Here is a 25680-nt window from a genome sequence, read left to right on the forward strand (position 1 = left end):
GTGCTATGGACCAAACTCAATTTATACGCCTAATATTTATATATCCTAAATTTTATTAATAAAAAAAAATACTCATATTAAATGTCTTCTAAATTGTATCTTTATAATCTAATTTTATTATCTTTGTAATAATTAGGGTGCAAGTACAATTGTTTTTCTTTCATTAAATAACTCCCCCTTTCAGAGATTATTTAATGGCTTTAATAAACTCTGTGTATATTACATTAATTACTTGAAAAGTATCAAAATGTGTATTTGTTGAAAAATCGAGACATCAAAAAGGAGTATCGAGACAAAAACATAGAAAGAAATGATGTAAGGTAAGTAAAAAAATAATGTTAATAGTAGGTTTAGAAGGAAATCGAGAAGGGAAATGGAAATAAAGGTTAATATAAAGGTTCAAGTGAACAATTAATAATTGAGAATTATAAAAAGTGCCATTCAGAAAAGTGTTTGCTTGACAGTATAAAAAGAGATAATGTTAAAACTATCTCTAAGTTAAATTGAAAATCAAAAGTTTGCTAGTTTAATTGAAAAAAAATCCAGATTTGATTCATTGTAAACATATTGAAAAAATATCTAACCAAAATCTTAAAAAAATATTATTTATTTATATAATTATTTTAAATATTAAAATATTATATTCATCAAGAAAAAACCTAGTTTCATTTCTAAAAATTGCTATTATTTAAAATTCACTATCTCAGTTGTATTTCATTGTTTTAAAATATAGATATATGGTTTTTCTTTCCTTAGTCAAACATAATTAGCATATATGATTAAATCAAGATTGTATCGTGCGTAAAAATTGATTGCTGTGGATGTAAACCAAAGTATGAAATGAAATGCAACCATGCATCGTGTCACGTTCATTCTATTTCACATAACAAACACTACGCTAACGCATTCAGTTTCACATTCTCCTTGGTTGCTGCATTTCCCATGCAAAAAATGACACGCACTAACGCAACGAATCAGTTTTCGAGATAGAACGAAATCTGTGAAAAGCGTGAGCATTCTCATTCCCTACTGAGTCCCACTACATAACCATTTTTTTGAATCGGTTTCTGGCATTAGTCGTTGTTCGAGAAAATGGCGACCATGACGAGCTTGATCGGTCTCATCAACAAGATCCAACGCGCCTGCACGGTGCTAGGCGACCACGGCGGCGAGGGAATGTCCCTGTGGGAGGCGCTTCCCACCGTCGCGGTGGTTGGAGGACAGGTGCGTTTAGGTTACGCGCGCTTCTTTTCGATTGTGACCTTTTCTTCGTTTTGTAATCGATTGATTGTGTTTGCTATATATATTGTGATTGGTTATTGCGATTTTGGAAACGAACCAGAGTTCAGGGAAATCTTCAGTGCTGGAAAGTGTTGTAGGGAGGGATTTTCTGCCACGTGGATCTGGTAATCTTCACTTACAGCGTTACTTAATTTGCATTTCTTTTCCTAGTAACGTGATATCTTTTCTTCATAAGTGATAGTTATCAGTGTTTTTTAACCATTTTATTCATGTTTGAATCATGCTGATATTATTTTGGATACAAAATTTTCGATATGGAATACACATTTTCGAAATTAACTCCGTGCAGGTTTGATCGAGTTAGTATTTTGATTCAAAATAAAAGAACATTGACACTATTTCTACAATATAATTTTATTATTGGAAAAATATAAAGTTATGCTACGTACGAATAGGAGTGTAAGAGACTTTAATTTGTTTTTTCATTCAATTTTAAATAATGATAATAATGGTTATTATATAGTTTGTTGCTGCCATTTACTTGCATGAAGGAGCTGTCTTATGAGGAATTGGAATTCAGTCATCTTTCCCCTTTTTTCTTTTGTCAAGTATTGGATGTGTTTTACTTTTCTGGGACATTAAACTATTTACTGTGTAATTTAATTTCAAGGAGGATTGTAAAATCACTGTTATTTGTAATAAAGTTAGAGATGTTTTATGAACGGTTGTTATTTCAACGATCCTAAATATTTATTGTTTATTGGATCAGAGAAGGTACAAAACTTTAGAAATAATGTTTGTTTAGTTTTCATACCTTGTCTTGTATCCCGGGAAATATATATTTTCTTTTAGAAAATTTCATTAATTTCGTCTGAACGCCTTTATAACATTATTTTTCATTATAAGGTATTGTCACACGGAGGCCACTAGTGCTGCAACTTCACAAGACGGAAGATGGGAAACAGGAATATGCCGAGTTTCTTCATCAACCAAGGAAGAGATTCTCTGACTTTGGTAATGATATTTCTGACTATGAACATTTCTTTTTTAATTCAGTAAGATTTACACTAACTAATGATGAACTCGTATCAGGTACGCCACTTGTGGTAAGCCACTTGTATTGTATAGTCTTCTATTGATTTTGTTATCCGTCTAATCTCAATTTTTTGTTGAATATATGGGGTCATGGGCTGAATATTATACTTAATTGAGCTTAGTAGACCACAGTCCTTCATTTAGAGAGTGGTAGATTTGAGCTGCAGAATTTGTTGCCACGATACAGAAATCCATCTGATTTACCTATAATTTGCAATGTTAGTTTTTCTTAAAAAATAACTATCATTAAATTAAAATAATATTTAGCGGAATCATTTGTCCTTATGATAAAAGAGCTGCGTTCGTAGATAAGACGTAGACTCTCAGGGCCATTTTGGCATGGGTATGATGCTATACGTCCATTTTATATAGTCATGCTAAGCATGATGACTTCACATGCATAAATTTATGAAACAAAACAATAACAAAAAAAACATATGAAGACCAAAGCAAATCCATATAACAAAACGTAAAGCTTGCATATTAAATATTAAAAGAAAAAAAAAAGCTATACGCCCACCGTGGGGCTCGAACCCACGACCACAAGGTTAAGAGCCTTGCGCTCTACCAACTGAGCTAGACGGGCTTTTGTTTAATAGATGTTTAAGCTTTGTTTTATTATTTATTAATTAAAATTACGGATGACAATAAGAGTAAAGCTCTTAACTGTAGAAACTGAGCTCACTTTTCCTCATATGTCCCATGCAGCTGCTGTGAGACAAGAAATTTCAGATGAAACAGATCGTATAACTGGGAAAACAAAGGCAATTTCAAACGTTCCAATTCAACTCAGCATATATTCTCCACATGGTATTTATTTCCATCACCTGTTGAAATCAGCACAAGCAATTTAACTGATTTTATAACTTTGTAACGTTGTAATTTTGTTTCTTTTTACCATCACCCCTGGTCATTGAAAGTATTATTCGCAAATATAGACATTTTTTCATTAATTAAACATCCATATTCTGGAAAAACGATTCCTGAGATTTTAACTAAAGTGATTATAAGACTACATGGGATACATATTTCCATTGTCGATGATAGCGATCCTACTTTTGGAAGGAAACATTGGGGTTGCCATGTACAACATTAAAAATGAGTGCAACATACCCACCCAAAATCTAATGGTCAAACGAAAGTTTTTGTGTGTTTGTGTGAAATGTGAAATAATACAGAAGTATTTCAATCATTCCGTTATTGCAGCTGAGATTTTTGTGTTCGAGATTAGGGCTCTCCAAATTTTTGTGTTGTAGTAAGGGAATTCCTTTAAGACTTTTTGCTTGAATGTAAAATTGAGTATGAAACCCATGTTGAACTAAGTTTATTATCAAGTCAAAATAGATCCATTCTATGTATAATTTCTAACTTAAATGATCTGCCAATTTACTCGAGTAATAATGTTTGGATTTAGTGGAATATGAGAGGAGCCATTTAATTGGTGCATTTTCAATACTCGTTTTATGGGTTTCCATCACATGTAATCCCGTGCAGTGAGAGATAAGGCATGATTTTTAGTAAAACTTCATTGGAATGATTTCTGTTGATTGCAAAACAAGTCCTAATTGAGAATATGAAACACGTTTTTCCTTCACTTATATATGTAACACTTCAATTATAGTTGCATAATGACTTTTCATGGCTTTGTCTGCAGTCGTGAACTTAACCCTCATCGACCTTCCTGGATTGACAAAGGTTGCTGTAGGTAAAGTTTCACATATTTCCCAGTATTTTTAAACTAGTTGGTTAAATTTTAAAGGACACATTGATTAAAAAATAATAGAATCTGTGCTTCGTTTTCAGAGGGACAATCAGAGTCTATCGTTCAAGATATTGAGAACATGGTCCGCTCTTATATTGAGAAGGTAATTGTGCTTCTAATATAAAATGAATGAGCATGTATGATTGAAAATTGTATTAAACTACTAATCAAGCACGCTATATGATCTTCGTCAAATAAGGGCTATTAAAGGAAGCAAGTTAAAGCCAATGTAGTATATATGAACTCCCTTCCAAAAACGTACCTTGTACAGTGTTAGAGTAGATTAAAATTTATATAGTGGTTCTTGAGTGGAGACAGTTTTATTTCAATCATCTCTTTCAAAGTGGCCATCACTATTTACTCAAATTGGAATCAACCATATATTCATTATTAAGTTGTTTTTAGTACAACCAAGTAGGTTTTATTTGAATGTCGGAATGTGAGACTAATGGTTAGAACCCGGCCAGAGGTTTAGCTAAAATATATATTATAAATTGGTCTTATGTGGTACTTCCAATGTATCCCACCAAGGATGGCACACTACATCGATCATTTGCAGCATACCCATATAGCATAAAAATAAAGAAACGAATTACAAAACGGTAGACGGACTAAACCAATTATATCTTCTCATCCAACTTCTGACTGCCTATCACAACACAAGCAACTAATTTTCTTACGGTGCAGCCCAATTGCATTATATTGGCCATCTCTCCTGCAAACCAAGATATTGCTACTTCAGATGCAATAAAAATTTCAAGAGAAGTTGATCCTTCAGGTCTGTTTCGTATATTTGAAGGAATTTTTAGTGCTGACTCTGTTTCCTATGATCATATCTTCCTTTATCTTTCCTTTTATCCCAGACTCGTTTAGAAAGGACCTAATGTGGTCGAGGTATTTTATTCGTTTTTCAGGTGAAAGAACATTTGGGGTGTTGACAAAACTTGATCTTATGGATAAAGGAACTAATGCAGTTGAGGTATAATTCTGTAATATCTGCGTGGTGATTATGTTCTGTTTTGATGTTGTCACTAAGATGTCTATCACCTGATGAAAAGTGGTGTTTATGTGAATCGAAAGGTTCTCGAAGGAAGACAGTACAGGTTGCAGCATCCTTGGGTTGGAATTGTCAATCGTTCACAAGCTGATATTAATAAAAATGTTGACATGATTGTTGCTCGAAAGAAGGAGCGTGAATATTTCGAGAGTAGTCCCGAATATGGACATTTAGCACATAAAATGGGGGCAGAATATTTGGCCAGACTTCTATCCCAAGTATTCTCAATAATATATTCTTCACGTAATTTTCCTTAATGGTTCTGTTCTGTTGATTTAAGTGATCGTGAGCAATTTCCCTTTCCTTTCTATATTGCCAATTATCACTGCAGCATTTGGAGATTGTTATTAGGCAGAAGATACCCAGTATCATTGCCTTAATAAAGAAAGCCATTGACGAGCTTAATGCAGGGCTAGACCGAATTGGCAGGCCAATAGCTGTGGATTCAGGGGTCAGAACTTCGATCAAAAGACAAGCTTCTTGTGTTTGAAACATCTTGGGTTTTGCTCGTACTAAGTACCGCTATTCTTTATATAGGCGAAGCTATATACAATTTTACAGATGTGTCGAGCATTTGACAAAGTATTTAAAGAACACCTGGATGGAGGGTAAGTGCTGCCTATTTTTTGTTTGAGGACAATGAGGACAAAATCCCATTAGTACTTTTAGGGCATAAGTTCTAATAACTGCATTAGAAAAAGCCATGTGATTAATCACGTGTTTATTATGAAAAAATTTATCCATGTAATTTTCCTCATTGTCTTAAGTTTTTTAGAGAATTAATATATTTGATTAAGTAACCAACTGGTATTCTAGCCGTCCTGGTGGGGACCGGATATATGGTGTTTTTGACCACCAATTACCAGCTGCTTTAAAAAAGCTCCCATTTAATCGTCATCTTTCCGTAAAGAATGTTGAACGAGTAGTTACAGAAGCGGATGGTTATCAGCCACATCTAATTGCTCCAGAGCAAGGCTACAGAAGACTTATTGAAGGATCTATCGGCTATTTCAAAGGCCCAGCGGAAGCCTCTGTGGATGCTGTAATCCTCTTCATTTTATTCCTTTTTCTGGTTGAATATGTGATGGACTTGCCAATATTTAGTTTGATTAAATATGTTTTTAATTTCAAAATTATTATAAAATATTGTATTTTAATTTTAAATTAAGCTATAATATGAAAATCATGTAAAATAATTTAATCTGCACGTACCATCTACTGAAGATGATACTTTACACTACTTTTATAAAATGTATATACGGGACCTACATCCTGATTTTAAAAGAATAACTTATATCTTTGTACGTATGGCAAAACTGGAACATTTAACAGCATATGATATCCGTTCTGATCTGAATTCCTAATTAACTTTCGCTAGTTTTCATATGACATACCTACTTTAAACCCCGATTTTACACTGAAAAACCCAGCAGACATTTTATTTTTTTAAACCTCTTTCAGATGATGCGTCACTTTCGAAGCTAGAAACTGTAATCTTTAATTTCAAAAACCTAAATTTGAAAATGTGCACCCTTCCTCTAGTCCATCACATTTTGATTGTTTTACCTATATATATTTTCTCTGTACTGCTTATTCCTGTTTGTTAGCGTTCAAGTAGGAAAAAGAAGTTGCTCCAAAAGAATGGATACCTCTTTTATTTTTCACTAACTACCTGCATTTCTTCGTGTCGTTTCATTCTGAAAAAGATTACCTCATAAGTGTTTCTTCTTCAATAACCCTTGTTTGTTCTGCTTACAAATTGATTCCTGATACCTGCTTTCAGGTCCACCTAATTCTGAAGGAGCTTGTTCGGAAGTCAATTGCAGAAACTGAGGTAGGTACAGTCCTTTTTTTTTAAGTTGATGTAACTCGTTCAGAAGACTCCAATTTTCAAACAATGAATCTTAGCGCGATGGACTCGATATTAGTCAACAGTTAATTCATCTGTGTTAGGGGAGATATTGGTGTTCCCTCCTGCTCTAGTTTCACTGTCAAATACTAGCGTTCTGTTTTGCTGTTGTAACAAGGAAATGAGGAATTGTAGTTAAGAAACTGGAGTTGGAAGAGAAAAAGGTGCAAGAAATAGTTTTTCATAATAAAATTTGTTAGAATATTGAGATTGTTTATCTTGAAATCTTTGATAAGAACTATTCTATGACAAGAACCTAGAGAATACTCTCTCCATGAATTCAAAATTCAAATATTGGCTATCAAACGCTTTAGGCTCTAGATACCATATTGAATATAGTAAAACTAGGTATAAGATTAATCTCCCTTATGTCTAAAACACACAAAGGGTAATATAGTTATAATGAAGAATGATACAATATATATGGCAACCAAATATAAATATGGTAAATAAAAGATATTGTTAAAAAAATATAAACAATATCTACCAATATCAAAAGTCTATGTTTCCCTAATTAACATAAACACAATATATCTAACAATACTGATGCAAGATCTAGTGCATAAGCTGAATTATGAGCTATGGCATAAGGGGTGCGCGATTTGTTATGGATGAGAATTTCTAAATGATCTTAAAGTGCCATGTGAAGAACCTATGATCCTTTATTATGATAATTAGTCATCTATTAGCATAGCTCATTCACCAACTTGAAGGGAAGTGTTGTTGTTGGTTGGGTATTAAATGCAATAATGTTGTTGGTAGGCTATTAAATGTATTTCTAGAAGTTGTTAGGGTTGTTAGAAGATTCTAAAGGTCTCTTGTAATTAATTACTAGAGGTTTGCACCACTTATATACTCTAAATTAGCCTTATTTTTAGTCGATGGGACTTCCAACATGTTTTTTGCTTCTCCCTTGCCCTCCTCTACTTTTTTGGGCTTAGTTTGATACTATTTTTGGGATGAGTGAGTTTTAAATTCTCTCCACATGCAATATTTGAACAAAATCACGTAGGCTCCTTCAAGAGATGGATTAGACTGAGCTCAAGTTCACATAGAATATCTCATACTTCAAGTATGAAAGAACATCTTAGCATTTATATACTTTTAATTTAGAATTTAAAACTCTTGAAATTGTAAACACAAGTTATGGAAACTTGAGCTATGTTTCTCTAAAATACTAGATACATGAAATTAGGGAAACCAACTATAACTCCTCTTAAAAGGAAAGAACATAAAGAATTATCATTTTGTCTAATAAGCATTGCTTGGAACACTCAATATTCAGGAAATCACAAATGGTATAAATCTTCCACTTGTTATAAATTTATTGCATGCAGGAATTGAAGAGGTTTCCCACCCTTCAAGCTGATATAGCTGCTTCTGCAAACGATTCTTTGGAACGATTCCGTGAAGAAAGTAGGAGGACTGTGATCCGGATGGTGGATATGGAGTCTGGCTATCTAACAGTGGAATTTTTTCGGAAGATGCATCTTGAACCAGAAAAAAGTTCAGATCCAAAGAACCCAAATCGAAGTACTCCTAATCCCAATGTGGATACTCACTCAGATAGTCACCTCAGTAAAATTGGTAAACAATTCTCTGCATTCATTCTCATTGCTTAGAAGTCCACTCCTCAAGACTTTAGAATTTCACTTTTTTTCTTGTTTATCATTCATGCAAATTCTTGGTTCTACAAAATTAAGAATAGGGTGTTTTGATAATCATTTATTTTAGGTATTATAGTAGGTCTGGCTTTGATTTTTCAATTTAGATGATGTTCAACTGATGTTTGGGAGATATGGTCTGAGTAGAAATGTGTTACAAAGAGAAAGTACAAACACCCATTGAATAAATCCTCATTCAAGTCCGTAGATTGTAAGTGTTGGTCACTTCAATCCCTAACATTATTAAATTCTGATTTTAGCTTCAAGCTTTGCAAAAAGGACCCAATGAATGCCATTCTGCAAAATTAGATACTAAAGCAAGGATTTTGTATATATGATTTAACCAAAGCTTGCAATTTCATGGAAATAAAATGGTGTTTAGTCGAGATGATTTTATTTCAACAATTAGATGAAGAGTTAGTATCCATCTATTAGTACAAGTATTTCCCAGTAAATTTACTAAATCACAACAAAAGTCTTATTAGTTGTTTCTATTTATTTTGAATTTTATTTCAACAATATCCATAGATCTCTAGATTTTATCGTCACTATACAGATTTTTTCCTTGAAAAAATTTATAAGAAACAGATTTATGGTTGTTAAAGATTCTGTGACTTATTTCAGGGTCAAATGTTAATGGTTATATCAACATGGTTTGTGATTCACTAAAACATTCTATTCCGAAAGCGGTGGTTCATTGTCAAGTTAGAGAGGCAAAGAGATCATTGCTAAACCAATTTTATGTTCAAGTTGGGAAAAGGGAGGTATAAGTTGATATCTTTTTGTTATTTTTTGGCAAATAGATCAATTTCTATCTCTTTCTATTAAGTTGTTTTCACATGGTTTAGATAATGATAAATTATTCTGATTTTTGGGCCTTTGCAAATTCACTTATAATTAGACTAGTTAGTGATGTCCGTGAAATGAATGTTAAACAGTGTCAGAATCTTAATAAACATAAAAAGAGGTTTTAGTTTGTGCATGTCAATGGAGATTGTTTTGCAAATGCTGGACACAGCGAATCTACTGCCACAAAAATGTTAGATGAACTCTACGGAGTTTCTTATAAAAACAACTTCGAAGGCCATGATCTAAGTTGATAAAATTAATTTCACCTTTTTGTTATGTTGATCTTGTTCGTGATTGATCAATCATCAATGGTTAGGATAATGACATTTGACTTTCATGTAATTTAAAACTTTGAATTTCCTCTTTTGTAATGTTCGTGATTGATCAATCATCAATTCTTTTGCTATCAGTGTTATTTTTTTGTTTTCACTCCAACAAATCCTGTTTTGTTAAAATGAAAAACATGATTATCAATTTATTGTACTTTTATGAGAACTTCCTCCATTATGCTGCAATAGAAAACATCTTTGCGATGTTCTTTAAGGACTAGCATCTAAGAGTATTAAGTGAAGTGTCTGTCATCATCCTTTCAAGTACTAACATTTTTCATGCCCCTTTGTTATTTACCAGAGCAACCATTTCAACCTTCATAGCATTTTTCTAGTCCTTAATATTCAATGCCTCATCTATAGCTTTTGGAATAGTGACAGTATTTAGATGACCAAGAAAGCTTTTGTGATTACTGGATATTTTGTCATAAGACACAAAGTGTGACCATGGGTACCTTGGCTTTCGAGTGTATGCTCCAACACCTTTCCTTACTGCAATTGGAAGATCCTGAACTTCAATGGCCGCCATATTCTGTTCTTCATTAATGTCAGGTATAGGTTCCTTCGTGAGATGGATAGCACTATGAGTTTGTTTTCCAAATATCCTTGGGATTGACACGAGGAGAATGAATAGGAGAAGGAACAAAACGAGATTCAATAGAGGGTAGAGTATTAACGGGACTTAATTTTGGGAAAAGGAAGTTTCCTGTCAATAATGGATTATCCTTATCTTCAATGCATGAGTTCCCCCTGAAGATAAGGTTGAAAATAGTGTATTTTCATCAAAGGTGACATCACACAAGGCACAAGGAATCGTTTTGTTGGAAGGTAGTAACATTTGTATCCTTTTGGGTAGGTAAGTAACCAATAAATGTGTTCTTAATATCCCGAGGATCAAGTTTCCCCATGTGATTAGGACGAATATTTACAAATGATACATAGTCAAACACTCGAGATACAAAGATGATTTGTTGTCCTAAAGTTTGGGAAAATTTTGGAGAGTAGTTGAATGGGACTATTATTGTTCATGTTTTGGAGGGTAGACGATTGATGAATTAGGTAGCAGTAAAGATAGCTTCTCCCCAATACTATTTTGGTGCATTTTTATGGAGAAGAGACTCAAGTTACATTTATGAGATGCCTAATTTTTCATTCCACCACCCCATTTTGTTGCGGGGTGTTCACACAAGAAGATTCATGAATTATCCCTTGTTCATTGAAGAAGGGAGACAATGTTTGGTTGGAAAAATCTCTGGCATTATGTGAGCGGACTCTTTTAAAGGTTGTCTCAAATTGATCTTTAATAATTTGGATGAAGGTTTGAAAACTTGGCTCACTTCCCTCTTTTGTTTCAAGAGAAATACCCATGAAACTTGAGTGCAATCATCAATGAATATTACAAACCAACAACTCCGAAATAGATTAGGAATAATAGAGGTCCCCCACACATCACTATGTATTATTAATGCAAAGGGAATAGTCATTCTATTTTTACTAGAGAAAAAACAAGACGCTTGTTTCACAAGTATCACAGTGAAACATTTGCTTGTCAACTATTTTGAAATAAATTAGGAGACTCAATTTCTAGAGTATTGAATGATGGATGACTTAAATGGAGGTGGTATAACCAGACTTTTTCTGTGTTGGCAAGAGTTGTTTCTGACATCAAAGACAAAGGAGTTTGACTTTTAGTGCTATGCATCCTGTTAGCATCCTAGAAGGTAGATCCTTATCAAGTCCAATCACCTTCCCCATTCCCTGATCCTGAAATTGACAGGATGTAGAATTAAAAAACATTGAATATTGTAAATCCATTGTAAGTTTGTGAACAGAAATCAAATTGGAAGATAATTTGGGAACGTGCTGAACATGCTTCAAAATTAGATTATGGTTTATCATAATTTCTCCTTTTCCATCAACTGTAATGAAAGTTCCACCTCGAAGTGCAATTTTTTTTTTAATTATTTCTTGGACAGGGTCTATAAGACAACTGTAATTACATAATTGAAACTGTGCAAGGAAATATTAACTGCAGCATAAATCAAGAGATTCTGGCACAAGGAACTGTGACCATATCTAAAGCAAACTTGACACTACATAGAACCACGACCAAAACAGCCTTTTCCACCGCAACAAACATGTCCTCCGCGACTCATCCAACCCCATGAAAATCAATATACCAAAACTGATTATTTTCGGCCGTATTGTTGTATTGGACTTGTTGGTCAAGAACTTGTGCAGAAGGAATAGATGAGGATTGGGCAACATTAAGAGAATTAAACCCTCAATTTCTTCAATGGTAATAGCATCAACTTTTCTGTCAACAAGAGCAATAACAATCATATTCTTGAGGAAGACCTTCAAAAATAGAATCCAAATGTACTTTAAAAGAAACCTGATCTCCAACCGAACAAAGAAAGTCAATAAGACTCTTGCTACCAAAGAATAGTTTCTTAAATCAGAACGGAGTAGTCATGTCTTAGTTTAAGTTTGATGACGAAAATATGCATGTATCTTTTGCCATAATTCATCTGAATGTAATAACATGCAGAATTTAATATCCTTATATACTGTAAATATTTTCTGTTATGCATAGCTTTACTGATCTCTCGAGTGCTTTGTAGAGAAATGCTCCTTTTGGAAACTTACTGACAAGGTTAACGCAAATTTGTGATGTGTATGCAGAAGGATCAATTGGGGGCGTTGTTGGATGAAGACCCAGCACTTATGGAAAAGAGATCACAACTAGCTAAAAGGCTTGAATTGTACAAGCAAGCTATGGATGATATTGATTCTGTGGCTTGGAAATAATGAACATACTTCCCATCCATTACAACGAATGCTAAAGCTTCAATTTTGCGCATCTACTCTACAACGAAGAGCGGTCAGAGATAAATTATTTCACTATTTATTACTAATTTTTTATCAATCTGGAAAGCTAAAAGCATAGTTGCTGCAATAAGTAGTAAGTAACTGCACACTAGCACGTAAATTCTTTTGCCCATATAAAGTGGAAGTTTATGTTTTCCCTCTTATTAACAGTTTCCTCTTACAATTATGTTACACATTGAATTCTATGCACTATGCCCCTAGAGTTTTCTTGTATTAACAATCCAGTCACCAAAACAATTTTTTACATAGCATTTTCTGTGTAGGGTTTGAGTCTAGATTCTCTCAGTTTTTGGATATTGTCTCATTGCTATACCCTTAAAATATACAGATTTTGGTATAATAAAAAAATATTTTAAATCATTAAAATCAAAATACATCATTATATTTTGAAAATACAATAGAAGCACAATACCAAAAATCCAAATTCATAAATTTCACAACAAACTTGCATTACTATAAAACATCTGTAGCATTATTTTATTTTACAAGTGACTGTCAAATGTGGTTAATATTATTACGTGGTTATTAGTCTTTACACCTGGTTAACTAAATACTTAAATATGATTTATTAAATATTTCAATATGATTATGTTATGAATGGTTAAATGAATGGAATTATATATAATTGTCTAAGTGCGGTTAACTGGGTTTTGATATGATGAGGTAATTGAAATGGCTAATTATTATTAAATTTATATTACAAGAGATTGATAGTGTTGAGAGTATTTAAATTTCTATTAAAAGTTAACTTTATCTTACAATTGTTTAAAACCATTAAAAATACGTTTTATACATTACGGAATGAGCATTGTTGGAATTTTTTTCTTACATATTTTAGAACAATTGTTCTTGAAAATATTTTTGAATTTTAAAATATGAAAAAAAAAATCTGGAACGGATGTTTTCGAAGTTATTTTTGTATTTAGAAGTACATTTCGGAATATTTTTTTTTTCATATTTTGCAATACTATTCTGATATGTATTCGAAAATTTATTTTCGAACAATTATTCTAAAAAATTGTTATATTCTAAAATAACTAATCTGTATTTTCAGATTATGTCTTCTGAAACACGTAGGAATATATTTTTTACAATTTTCAAATCAAATGTTTTAAAAAACATTTTTTGAATTTGGAAATATTTTTTGAAATATACAAAATATCAAAAGTAAGGAAGTTTAAGAATTTTTATTATAATTAATAAGGGGTAGTTTGAGAAATACAATTTTTATGGGGGTGAAAGAAAAAAAAAGGAGTAAAGGAAGACAAACCCTAAAATGAAAAGAAAAGGAAAATGATAGAAATATGATGATGAAAAAAATAATAAAGATACAACTGATTTAAGATATCTTTATAATAAAAACTCCTATATTTTATTTTCTGTTTTTTATTTTAAATATTTAAATAGAAAATAAAGAATTTTTTTTATTCCAGACTGAAAAACTTATATACAAGAATTGATGGGTCTATTTTTTGTTTATTTGAAAAAGTTTATCAAAAAGAGATTACATAAATACGATTAATTGTGTAAATAATTGATATAATTTTTAACTTAAAATCTTAAAGAAATAAAGTCGTAGTCTTTTTATATAATTAAAAAATAAAACAAAAACTATTATTTCATCTTGGAGAAAAAATAAGAACAAAATAACATGCTCCTTAATTAGAGAGAAATTTAGTCTTGAATTCTTCCCATGTTACACCCTTTTGCAGATACTCTATATTTGAAGGATCAAAAGGTCCTTTCACTCTATCTATGGACACTATCACTGCCCTCGCTGGAACAATGCTTCTTGTTGGATCTGGTGAGGTACTGTAACTCAAGCATGAAGAGAACCCCTGAAATGTGTTTTTGCAACCAAATTTATCTTAGCAAATACATTATTACAAAATCAATTATTATTAATTATTTGTTATATAATGAATATATAAAGGTTAGTGGGCTTCTTTCTTAAAAACAAAACATTTTTTATGTATTTAAAAAATAAGTAAATTTTATTTTATTTTAAGGAATAACCAAAATTACCTTGAAGATAAGCAATTCTACTTCCTCTTGGTCCACAAGTGCATGTACAAGAAGTGCTTCTCCTTTTGCTGACTGAGTATAAATCTCCAACTTTGTAATCTCTTCATTGTGACCATACTCTTCTTCATCTCTATCTTCATTTTCATCTTGGTATCTAATTTGCCTCCTTGCTGAGCACAAAACTGTTGTGCCTCTTTTTCTCAAATCCAAATCTTTGAGGGAATAAAAACACAAGCTTGAGTAATTGTGATTTGCAAGAGAAGATGGCAATGGTGATGGCATAAATATTGGCCATGAAGAAATGGGAAGACTTTTCATTTGAAGTGTGGTGTGGTGCATGTTGTTGCATGTGTAGTTTTTTGGTTCTCAAATTACCTTGCTTGCTTTAAAACAACCAAATGAAAGAGTTGGAGATTATGGCTTCAAGATAAGGTTGGGTTTGGTGTGTTGGCAGTTATGGAAAGAAGGACTTAGAATCTCTTGAGGTTGGGAAATTACCCTTTTGGGTTCAAAAACAAACTAGTTTGAGAACTCTTTCTCTGTTAAACATGATGGGTTGTTGTTTCCATCACTTCCGCAATTACTAATTGCACTCTCTCATAAATAGAACAAGGCTAAACTACCTTCTTTCATTACTAAAAAAATATTCAAACACTTTTCATGTGTTCCAGAAAGCTTTTTTCAGAGTGCATTCCGTGTGGGGTGTTTCGGAAAATTTATTTTAGAAGGCATTATTTGTATTTTGAATTGAAAAGTTTGTTCTGAACATTCTATTCTAAAATGTTTTTTCCAAAGTATATTTCATGTGTATAAAAACTTTTATTCTAAAATTCTCGTTCTGAAAATTTTATTCCGAAAACTGTAAAATGTTTGTTCCGGAAACCTTTTAACATGAAAACTGAAAGTTACTAAAAGTCGACATGATTTTGTGTGTCTGGTGAGGAAATGATTTTTTTTTTTTTAATTTATTGATCTTTTAGTTTCGTGTTGAGAGTGTACCAAGTATCAATTAATTAGAAAATTATTTGAAGTTAATATTTTATGATTGAAAAATAGTGTTGGAATTATTTTGCCGAGAGTGAATTCTGTATTTTTAAAATAATAGGTTTATTATGCAGCAAAGAAGAGAAAAGACAGAGAAAAGAATGCAAAGACATTGTGTTTCATTGATTAAACCAATGAATACAAGAGGAGATATATAAGAATAAAAAAGTAACAGAAAAACAATCTAGACGGAGAAACTATTATAAAAAACATCAGGAACTTGATCATTGATGTTGAATGTGGATTTACATGACAAAATTTTACTTGTTTGTTGGTTAGAATTAAATTCCTTACTATTTAAACGGAAGAGATTCGTCTAAAAAAAAATTCTTTGACGCTCAAGTTAATAAGAGAGTTTAGATCTTTTATGAATATAGTGAGTATGCGTAATTATCAAATAAGTATTTTTTGGAAAATACTAGTTATATTTATAAGATCCACATGAGTTGTGGACCTAGGTTATCATTTGAATAATAATTAACTCAAGTATATAATAATAGAATAATTAATAATAATATAATGATTAATAATCACAATACCAAATTATTGAGATTAATTATGATATGTAGACATTGTTCCAAAAGATGTAGGTTGGGTCGTTTTAGAGTGGAGAGGCTTAGTATGCCTTGTTGGGTTGTATTCTTTAATATGTCTACTAGACCGGATAGGAACATAAGCTCCTTGGTCTCGGCAGTTTGATTTGACATGCATGATCGTGTTTAATCTCTTGACTGACTTGTATAGTATGTAAATGGATTTGTCATTCAAGCAAACTCATGTATGGTTTGGCCATTCGGTCAAGTTTGCAAGTGGAAGAGATGAGGTTCGAGTGTTGTCTTTTCCTCTTTCGAGGGGTATAAATGGATGAATGTTTGTAGGTTTTCGGTTCGTGTTGAATATAATGTCCGTTGTGAGTAGTAGCAAGTTTTTACTCATAAGTCGTGAGGATTAAGGAAGACATGTCTAAAGTTGCGGTGGAGAACCACTCGAACATGTATCCTTTTTCGCTGAACAAGTTTTGTACAACAGAGTATGGAAAGACAACACTTGTTTTGACATTGCTGACTGCGATTGTTGTAGGGTGACTAACTTTTGGGAAGACATAGAATCTTAGAGATTGTTTGAGGATAACATTTTGAAAGAAAGGATTGGATTGAAGATTGATTGAATAACATAATATGTTTTTGAATTGGCTTTGGTTGGGGTGATATAATCATAATATTGACTTAATAATTGATTTAATGATATATTGTATTGATGATTTGATGTTTATTCTGGTACCTCACTTGTGTTTGTTTATGTTTGTGTTTCGTACTCATGTTATACGAAAATAGATAATCTTACAAACGTTGTCGTTAATGAGTAAGGTGGTGAGATTTGGAGAATGATTAAAGAATTTTTTATTTTAAACGATTTTTATTTAAATATTATGTAATTTTAATTTATTACTTGAAAATTTTAGATTTTTGTTTATATTTTTTATTTAATTGACCTTAAATAAATTAAGATTTTTATTATATTCGTTTTTAAGATGTTATTCTATTTTAAATTTGTGCAAATACCAATGTTTTGTACTTAAACGGTATCCTAGGTTGGAGGAAAGAATATTTTTAGATGATAAATGTAAACTGATACTTTATATGAATGATATATTTTGAAATTTATATAAATAATGTATTTTAAATAAATTTATTGTTGAAATTGTATAAATAATATATTTATATAATTTTGTAGAAATTAATATATCTAAGTTTTTAAAGATAAATTTTAAATAAATAGAAGATATAAAGTTTATAAATAAAGAATATACTTCATCTTTTATTTGGAGTCTATAAAGAGGAGGTAGTGTTTGATATTTGGTAAACTATATGAAGTTTTCGATGATTTCTTTAAGTTTTAAAGAAAAACTTTTTCAGGAAGATATAAAAAAATTTAATATCAACGAGTCATAAACAAATAATATAAGAGATAAGACCAAACAAATCCTCAAATTTTAATGCATAATGAATTAAAATATTAAAAATTCCAAACTAACTTATTCCTACATCATCAAAGAATTTAAAAGTTTAAATTGATTAAAATAAAAAAGAATAGAAATTAGAAAATAACTTTCCTATAGTTATATGTAATTTTTCAATAATAAAATAAATCGAAAAATACATTTTCTTACTCTTCCCAGCAGAAGACAAGAGAGTTTAGAATTGAGGTAGACATGACTACACTTATTTGCAGTGTTGTGCAATAAAACTGGTAGGACATAAATAAAGTGATATGGAACCTTTCTTAATTAAATATAATTATTTATTCATTTAATATAATCTTTGGCTATTTAATATCTTTGGCACCGTTATCATTTGCTTCTTCCCCCTTCAATTTTCCATTCCCACCTTTCCTTTTCCCTCCTCACGTTTCTCCAATTCACACGAATGTTCCTTTCTCCATTCACTCGCACCTTAAACTCTCTCTCTTCGTCTCCTTCTCCTTCATTCATCCATTTTTACCTTTAAACCTTTTCTCCTCACTTTCCTTTTCCGCTAGGGTTTCCATTCTTCTCCTATGCTCACTCTCCGCCATTCTGCTGCGCTTCTCCGCCTCTGAACTCTCGCCAAACCACGTCGTTGCTCTCCTCGCTCCCATGGCTCAGTCGCGTTCCGCCGCCGGCGCATGCAAGGGTGCCACGGCGGAGTTCCCGGCGGGGCTAAGGGTTTTGGTCGTCGACGATGACGCCACCACGCTGAGGATTATAGAGCAAATGTCAATTCGATGCCGTTACCGCGGTTAGTTAGTTAGTTAGTTATTTGCTTTCGACTGAACTTTCATTTTTCGGTTATATTCCTTGTTTTCTCACGAGATTAACTGGTAAGTAAATCACTGGTTCCGTGCTTGAGGCATTGCTTTATATCTTCACCACCGAGCTCGAGGATTGGCGCGAGATGTTCTTAGTTAATCACTGGTTTTGAATTCGAGATTTTGAAATACATTCAATACTCGGCATATCGATAGCAGTGATCTTACCAGCTGGAAGCAGATATATATCTATGATTATTTATGTAAAAGAAACATTATTTTCTCTTCTAATTGTTCCCTCGAGTGAAATACCTTACTGGTAGGAGTTGGGAATGCTACTTAATACGGAACTATAACATTGAGGTTCTCTTTCTAATTAACCAGTATTGAGCTGTTCTCTCCTCTTCTACTCAAGTCCTTACAACGTGTGCTTTCATTGAGAGTTGAGTTACGGTTCTCTATAGGCTATATATTATTAAGGTACAAACTGAATACTAAATAGGGTAGTAAAGCCGTCAAAGAGTATCACACTCAATAGAATAACTTACTCGGTGTAATACCTGCGACTTGAGGTTCTCTTACCTAATGAATTAGTCTTTTGGGTTGGATTCGCCTCTAGTACTTACGTCCCAACACCTACTTAGAAGTATTATGATTTATGGAAATTATGCAAAGTGGTTTCTGATGTTAACTTGCGGAGAAGCTTATTACTTCAAGTACGAAATTGGTGGTATGTTAGAAATTAAGGTTTGTTTTAGGGAACTGAGCTTAGTGCCACTTAAATGATGACATTTTTTGTTATGTTAGGATCATGGATGACATTGTATCAGGTTTTCGAGACATGCCTAGCTTGGATTTGGTTCGTTTAATTGATTGTACCTATGGGGAGAAGGAACTCCTGGGAAGATTCTTCATATCCTCCACACGCCTCACATGCAAGATTGGATATTTCAAGGGGGGACTATATATTTATGAATGGTTTAATAGTTGCTTGACAGTGGCGATAAGTTCAACAAATCTTGATACTATCTTAGAAAGTAGATTTAGGCTTAAGTCTATTCTACAAAATTTGTAAGAAAAGATTTGTATCTACTTCTATTTTATAATTTGACCATATCTCGAGTAGATGTGAAATATCTAACAGTTAAATTAAAAGACTGATTCAAATTTTGCCTTTCTGCAAATCCCCACGTTGTTCGACTATCCGATGAAGATTATTGTAAATAAATCGGCATATAGGTTTTGTACTTTATTTTTGGGTGTTCTTATTTAGTGTGCTCAACTATGTGTAATGAGTGTGAAGAGGCTTGGTTTTTACCATGGGTTAAGGAGCTCAACAATTTTTTTTTTAAATATAATGGAGAATATTTATTATGCAGTCTACTCACTATGATCTAAATTTCAATTAAAACACAACGGCCTGAAAATCTGCAAATGATTTCAATAGATATTGTAGATCTAGTAAATGTCATGACATGGATTTCTTCTGATTTGCAACTTAGTCTTTATTTGAACTAAGCTTTTCTGTTTACTTGTGTTTTTATCTTCCAGTTACCACGTGCACTGAGGCTACTGTGGCTTTGAATCTTCTGCGGGAAAGGAAAGGTTGTTTTGATGTGGTACTGAGTGATGTTCATATGCCAGACATGGATGGTTATAAGCTCCTTGAACATGTTGGGCTGGAAATGGACCTTCCTGTAATTAGTAAGTGTTGTTCCCCTTGTCCTTAGAATAACAAGTGTCTTAGTAATGGTTAACATTTAGAAATATATTCTGCATTGTGCAGTGATGTCTGGTGATAGTACAACAAGTGCTGTTATGAAGGGAATTAGACATGGGGCTTGTGATTATTTGATTAAGCCTGTACGTGAGGAAGAACTGAGGAATATATGGCAACATGTTGTTAGGAAAATCTGGAATGAAAATAAAGAACATGATAATTCTGGCAGCATGGAAGATAGTGATTGGAATAAACGGGGAAATGATGATACTGAATATACTTCTTCTGTTGCTGATGCAGCAGAAGTAGTTAAAGCACCAAAAAAGAGGAGCAGTTTAAAAGAAGAAGATATTGAATTGGAGAGTGATGATCCAGCCACATCTAAGAAGCCTCGCGTAGTGTGGTCAGTAGAACTGCACCAACAATTTGTCAGTGCTGTGAATCAACTTGGGCTTGATAGTAAGATTCCCCTGCTATATTTTTCTTGCTATTGCTTCTATTTTTTCTTCTCAGTTACTAGACATAATTAGATTACAATAAGTATAATGCATAGATATTTTGCTTTTGTTTATTTAATCATTTATCACACTTTAACTTATAGATTGTTTCTTATCCTTGTTTTAGAGGCTGTGCCAAAGAGAATTCTTGAATTGATGAATGTCCCTGGTTTGACTAGAGAAAACGTTGCCAGTCATTTGCAGGTTAGTTTTTAGTTCAAAATGTGAATCAATAATTTATCATTTTCCCCCAGAAATGCATAATTAATTTTGAGTAGTTGGATGTGCAGTTGATCTCGTCAGTTACACTGTTTATTTTCTTGGCTGTTTTAATTTTGTTAATTTTTTATTGTGTTATATCTCCTTTGTTAACACGGGGGTTACTTTTTATTTGGTTCAAATGCCAGCATATTATTTTCTTGTCTTGATGTCAATTTCATGTTGTTGCAATTATACCTTCTGAGCAGAAATTACCTTTGTGGTATCTCGTATAAACTTTAACTTCCTCTGCTTGATACTCTTATGTGCATGATTAGTCTTTCTTACCACTGATGAGTATGCATGACTAGGGTTAGCTTCAACTAATGTGTACTATGCATTACACAACCGCAAGCTCAAATTTTTGTTATTAGAAAATCAATCGCTCCAAGCACTGATCAAATCAAGGTTTTAACTTATTCCTTTTGCTGTTCCAATTTTGATAGGGGTGGTTGACGAGGTTGCCTGTTGTGGATGAGGTCTTAGTTTTCTTGTTCCTTGAGACAACTTAAAGATGATGCCAAGAACTTTCAACAGTGTTGTCTGTCTTTGTTTTACTGTTGTGAATGAGAACGTGAAGTTACTTAGAAATGAAACATTGAAAATGATTTTAGCTGAGTTGAGAATCTTGATATGGATTATGCAGCACAACAGACTATTTGTTATAAAAAATATATGTTTTGACTTGAATCAATGGAATGAAAGAATGAGTGTATTGATGAATGAGAAAGGGGAGGGAGACCAGGATTGACATGGGTAGGAGTGATAGCAATAATTTTGCAACTATGCAGCTTTTTTAGTTTCTCTTTTTTAAAATGACATGTGGTTAGTTGATATCATCGAAAGGTCAAGTATATGTAGAAATGAATCGTAACCATTTTTAAGTGATAAATGCCATTTATTGTAAGTTTACTGGTGTCAGAATTACGAGTTTATGGCCAGTCATTTTTTACTAATCTGAAAATATTGCAATAATTGTGCGAGGAATATTGTCTGTTAATATGAAAATATTTGATCTATTTTACTAAGTAAGGCAATATATGTAGAGAGATGCGCATGGGTGTTGTTGCTCTTAAGTGTAATTAACATTGTCGTTTGAACTACAATATTCATTTACAGAAATTTAGACTTTACTTGAAGCGATTAAGTGGAGTGGCACAGCAACAGAATGGGATGCTAAATGCAGTTCCTGGGACTATAGAATCCAACCTGAGCGCTACTGGAAGATTTGACATACAAGCTTTGGCTGCTGCTGGCCATGTTCCGCCTGAAACACTTGCAGCCCTTCATGCTGAGCTCTTAGGTCGCCCTGCAACTAACATATTGTCTACAGCGGACCAGGCTACATTGCTGCAAGCATCCATTGGGCTAAAACATTCCCATGCTGAACATGCTGTGGCGTATGGTCAGCCTTTTGTAAAGTGTCCTTCCAACATTGGCAAGGATTTTCCTCCCTCTTTCTTAACTGCAAATGACATGTCGTCAGGATATGGTGCATGGCCATCATCTAATAATACAATGGGTTCAGTGAGACCCAATAATAGCGATGAAAGAGTGGGTACTCAGTATAATAACATACTGATGGATATATTAGATCACCAACAAAGGCAGCAACCCCAGCAAAAACAACAGCAGCACCAGCAGCAAAAGCAACAACAACAACAGCCTCTGATACATGATCAGAGTTGTTCAATCAATGTTCAACCATCTTGCTTGGTGGTTCCATCTCAATCCTGTGACACTCTACAGGCAGTAAACGGTTCTGCTTCTGTCAATCAGAATTGCAGTTTTGGCATGAATGCCGTTATTGATTATAGTTTATTGTCACAGAAATCAAATAATTCTGTTAGTGCATCTCAATTTTCCGGTGGGGACACAAAAGCTCGAGCTGTTCTCTATGCTCATACTATGCCCTCCACTTGTTCTATGAGCTCCATTAATGGCAGTATTCAGCAGCTTCAAAACTCAACTTTGACATTTGGTGGTGCAAGACCTTTGCCTAGCCCTTTGCCTATGTCTGATAGACAAGATCCCTATGGTTTGAAATCAGGTGATTCATTTGATCAAGTGTGCCTTAGGAATATTGGGTTTATTGGTAAAGGTACCTGTATTCCAAATAGGTTTGTTCAAAATGAAATTGAATCATCTGTCAGTGATTTTAGTCAAATGAAAGTCAATGTAGATAGCACTGGCAACGCACTGAAGGAGGAGCCAAATTTTATAAATATGCAAAAAGTGAGTCGCCCAATCGTTGAAAGATATCAATCTTGTGATCATTCAAGTGTGTTTACTGAATAGGTAAGTTGTTGACTATTTGAGTGTTATGTTTTATAAGAATGTGAATATTAGTTTAAATCTAGATCCTCAATGATTTTACTATTATTTGTTATTGGAGCTTATTGTATGTATCATGTTATGTTTCTGTACAGGTTGCTTGCTAATTTAAACTTCTAAATTAGACTTCCAATAAAATAGTAGTTATCCGTGTTTTTGAGTGTCTGGATATGTGCATTTGTATTGTCTTTGATATATCTCGAAGCTAGATATAATAAATAACTACTGCAGAAATGTGTTGAGAGTTTTTTAAAACCATGAGGAGGAAGATTTTCGGCAATTACATTGCATATTTTTCTTCCAAAATATGCTAATAATTAAATACCAACTAGGATGCTTTCCACTAAAAGGTCGAAGATATTGTAGCAACTAGCAAGCTTTGGGATCACACAATTTCTGTTAGGTTCCTAGATAGAGGAAACCTGGAAAAACCCACTGCAACCACCTATGCTCACTGCGTAGAACTATTATTATTGATTCTGGGCACAAATACAGTATGAGAGCAGCCAAGGGACAATGCTCCCTTCACACAGGATGCCAAAGATCCTGTCAACCCTTCTCCAAACTATCAAAAACGTCCCCTGCACACAAATACCCCCCAACTATATATAGGAAGCCTCATTCACCCTAACAACCTAATAACAACTACTTTTTAATATGTTTCCTCCTAACATATACATTACATATCCTATCAATTTCAGTATTATAATTTCTCACTCCTTTTGATGTTCCTTGTTTATTTTCTATATCTGCATTTTTGAACAAAATTTAATTGAGGAATAGCAGAAAGTTGAATGGACTTGCTCCTTTTCTCCTCCCTTGTTGCTTCAGTCGTTGATATTCCTGGATTACGCATTTCCCTGTTCTAAGTTCCTGTCTTTCAAATTATATTTGTCATCATCACCTTTATGTTGGTTGTGAATGCCTTAATCTTGTTTGCAACAGGTTGAAATATATTTAGCGAGAGAAGACCTTTTCATACATGTACAAAGGTAAAATCCTTCATACCGAGTCAGTCTTCATTGGGCAATGAACCAAATAGTCGTTTAAAAAGTTCTTTCCACGAAGGTACAGATTGATTCCTCAGTCTTAGATGAGTATTGTAACTAGCTTATCTTCATTGGCTCTACAATAGAGTCCAATGAAAGCTTGCCGAGTATAAAGAAAGCTGAACTATTATGGCTTCTGAAAAACTGAAGTAGAAACAATGTGTACGTTTCTGGAAAGGCATATTCTCATCATGGTGCATTGTAAAGCCCAAGGAAGAGTGTCTATATAAATATTTAGTCTTTATAGGTGTGTTGGTTTGCTTGTTTGTAGGTGCACATGTTATCTAGGAATGTTCTATAATCTATGAACTAGTCTGTAGGGAAATAAAACCTTTTGCTAACTTAAACTGTTTGAATTGATGGCTTATTGCCAGCATAAATTTATCTAGGAATTCTTTTGTTTATCATGATAAATGCTTGGTGACTATCCATTATGAAAGTAGTCTAAGTGTGTTTAGTGTAGTGTCTAATCATACTAATGGTCTTCTTACCTATGTTTGTCGTATTAACTGCTCATAGATGTTAGTTGAGAACTTTAATATTTAGGGTAAAATGCAATGTTCACCCTTAGAAAGTTCCGTTGTATTTTCCATTCTTTATAATTTTGGTCAAACTATTGTTTTTTCAATTAATTGGCTTCAGTGAGTTGCACCGATTTATCATTTAGCTTGTTTAGATTCGTGGTAGGAATCCACGTTGGGAATAAAATCGTGGTGAAATGAAGGCGAAGGTAACTATTTGTTACTTTAGAGCATGGTAAGAATCCACTGAGAGAAATTCTGAATGTCCAATTTTTAAAGATTGTACATTTTTAAAGATTGTGCATATATGTTTGAGTTTTGATTATAAACTTCTGAATAATCTAGTCTTAATCTATATCTACAGAGGTGTAGGAAAAAAATGTGGAGGTAGTAAATAAAATATCTACTAGCAAAATGAGATTCAATCAGCTTTTTTTTTATTTTTTTTGAAGTTATCAATGAATAAAAGAAACAGATATATCTTATTATTTATTTATTTATTTTGTGCAATTTGATTTTTGTTAATAAAAGGTTGTTTCTCAATTTTTAAACAATATCATCCTTTCGAAGTTCCATTAATATTTTTATAATTTAAAAATGACAATGAAAGAATTAGTTTTAAACAGTCGCTTTATTTTGATAATAA

The 25680-nt window shown here is 32.9% G+C and overlaps 3 protein-coding genes and 1 non-coding gene across 11 annotated transcripts; 2 read left to right on the plus strand and 2 right to left on the minus strand.

The window, feature by feature from the left end:
• The first annotated feature begins 1092 nt into the window (after positions 1-1092).
• Positions 1093-12942, plus strand: LOC108334606 (phragmoplastin DRP1C). The gene is made up of 16 exons (XM_017570475.2): positions 1093-1224; positions 1343-1406; positions 2149-2256; positions 3046-3147; positions 3992-4042; positions 4141-4202; positions 4787-4877; positions 5014-5078; positions 5180-5374; positions 5488-5607; positions 5694-5764; positions 5973-6198; positions 6940-6990; positions 8403-8652; positions 9354-9493; positions 12593-12942. Exons 1-16 carry the CDS (start codon positions 1093-1095, stop codon positions 12716-12718), a joined length of 1854 nt encoding a protein of 617 aa, XP_017425964.1. The 3' UTR covers positions 12719-12942.
• Positions 2851-2923, minus strand: TRNAK-CUU (transfer RNA lysine (anticodon CUU)). Its single transcript has one exon. It is a non-coding gene; the product is annotated as a tRNA-Lys (tRNA).
• Positions 12943-14391: 1449 nt separating the features above from the next.
• On the minus strand, positions 14392-15258 carry LOC108335554 (uncharacterized). Its single transcript, XM_017571588.2, has 2 exons — positions 14825-15258; positions 14392-14637 (listed from the first exon to the last, which is right to left on the minus strand). The coding sequence occupies exons 1-2, from the start codon at positions 15161-15163 to the stop codon at positions 14458-14460; spliced, it is 519 nt and encodes a 172-aa protein (XP_017427077.1). The 5' UTR covers positions 15164-15258; the 3' UTR covers positions 14392-14457.
• Positions 15259-18224: 2966 nt separating this feature from the next.
• On the plus strand, positions 18225-24970 carry LOC108336061 (two-component response regulator ORR21). Of its 8 annotated transcripts, none has more exons than XM_052869126.1 (8): positions 18225-18645; positions 20207-20359; positions 20442-20834; positions 21000-21076; positions 21577-21609; positions 22250-23180; positions 23313-23428; positions 24410-24970. In XM_052869126.1, exons 1-7 carry the CDS (start codon positions 18504-18506, stop codon positions 23426-23428), a joined length of 1845 nt encoding a protein of 614 aa, XP_052725086.1. In that variant the 5' UTR covers positions 18225-18503; the 3' UTR covers positions 24410-24970. The 8 variants fall into 8 exon arrangements, with proteins under 8 accessions (XP_052725086.1, XP_052725085.1, XP_052725083.1 ...); XM_052869125.1 differs by having other exon boundaries at positions 22250-22879; positions 22961-23428; XM_052869123.1 differs by having other exon boundaries at positions 22250-23428.
• Positions 24971-25680: the final 710 nt, after the last annotated feature.

The sequence above is a fragment of the Vigna angularis genome, chromosome 10 (assembly GCF_016808095.1).
Source record: "Vigna angularis cultivar LongXiaoDou No.4 chromosome 10, ASM1680809v1, whole genome shotgun sequence".
In the NCBI taxonomy this organism is placed as follows: Eukaryota; Viridiplantae; Streptophyta; class Magnoliopsida; order Fabales; family Fabaceae; genus Vigna; species Vigna angularis.

Bases quoted from the DNA above. Each gene is read 5' to 3' on its own strand.
- LOC108334606 (XM_017570475.2), top strand. From the start codon at position 1,093: ATGGCGACCATGACGAGCTTGATCGGTCTCATCAACAAGATCCAACGC. The intron at 2,257-3,045 runs GTAATGATATTT...TGTCCCATGCAG, and splicing joins GAAGAGATTCTCTGACTTTG to CTGCTGTGAGACAAGAAATT. The intron at 5,765-5,972 runs GTAAGTGCTGCC...CTGGTATTCTAG, and splicing joins AAAGAACACCTGGATGGAGG to CCGTCCTGGTGGGGACCGGA.
- LOC108335554 (XM_017571588.2), bottom strand. From the start codon at position 15,163: ATGCACCACACCACACTTCAAATGAAAAGTCTTCCCATTTCTTCATGG. The intron at 14,638-14,824 runs GTAATTTTGGTT...AACACATTTCAG, and splicing joins TAGAATTGCTTATCTTCAAG to GGGTTCTCTTCATGCTTGAG.
- LOC108336061 (XM_052869123.1), top strand. From the start codon at position 18,504: ATGGCTCAGTCGCGTTCCGCCGCCGGCGCATGCAAGGGTGCCACGGCG. The intron at 18,646-20,206 runs GTTAGTTAGTTA...TTTATCTTCCAG, and splicing joins AATTCGATGCCGTTACCGCG to TTACCACGTGCACTGAGGCT. The intron at 20,360-20,441 runs GTAAGTGTTGTT...TGCATTGTGCAG, and splicing joins AATGGACCTTCCTGTAATTA to TGATGTCTGGTGATAGTACA.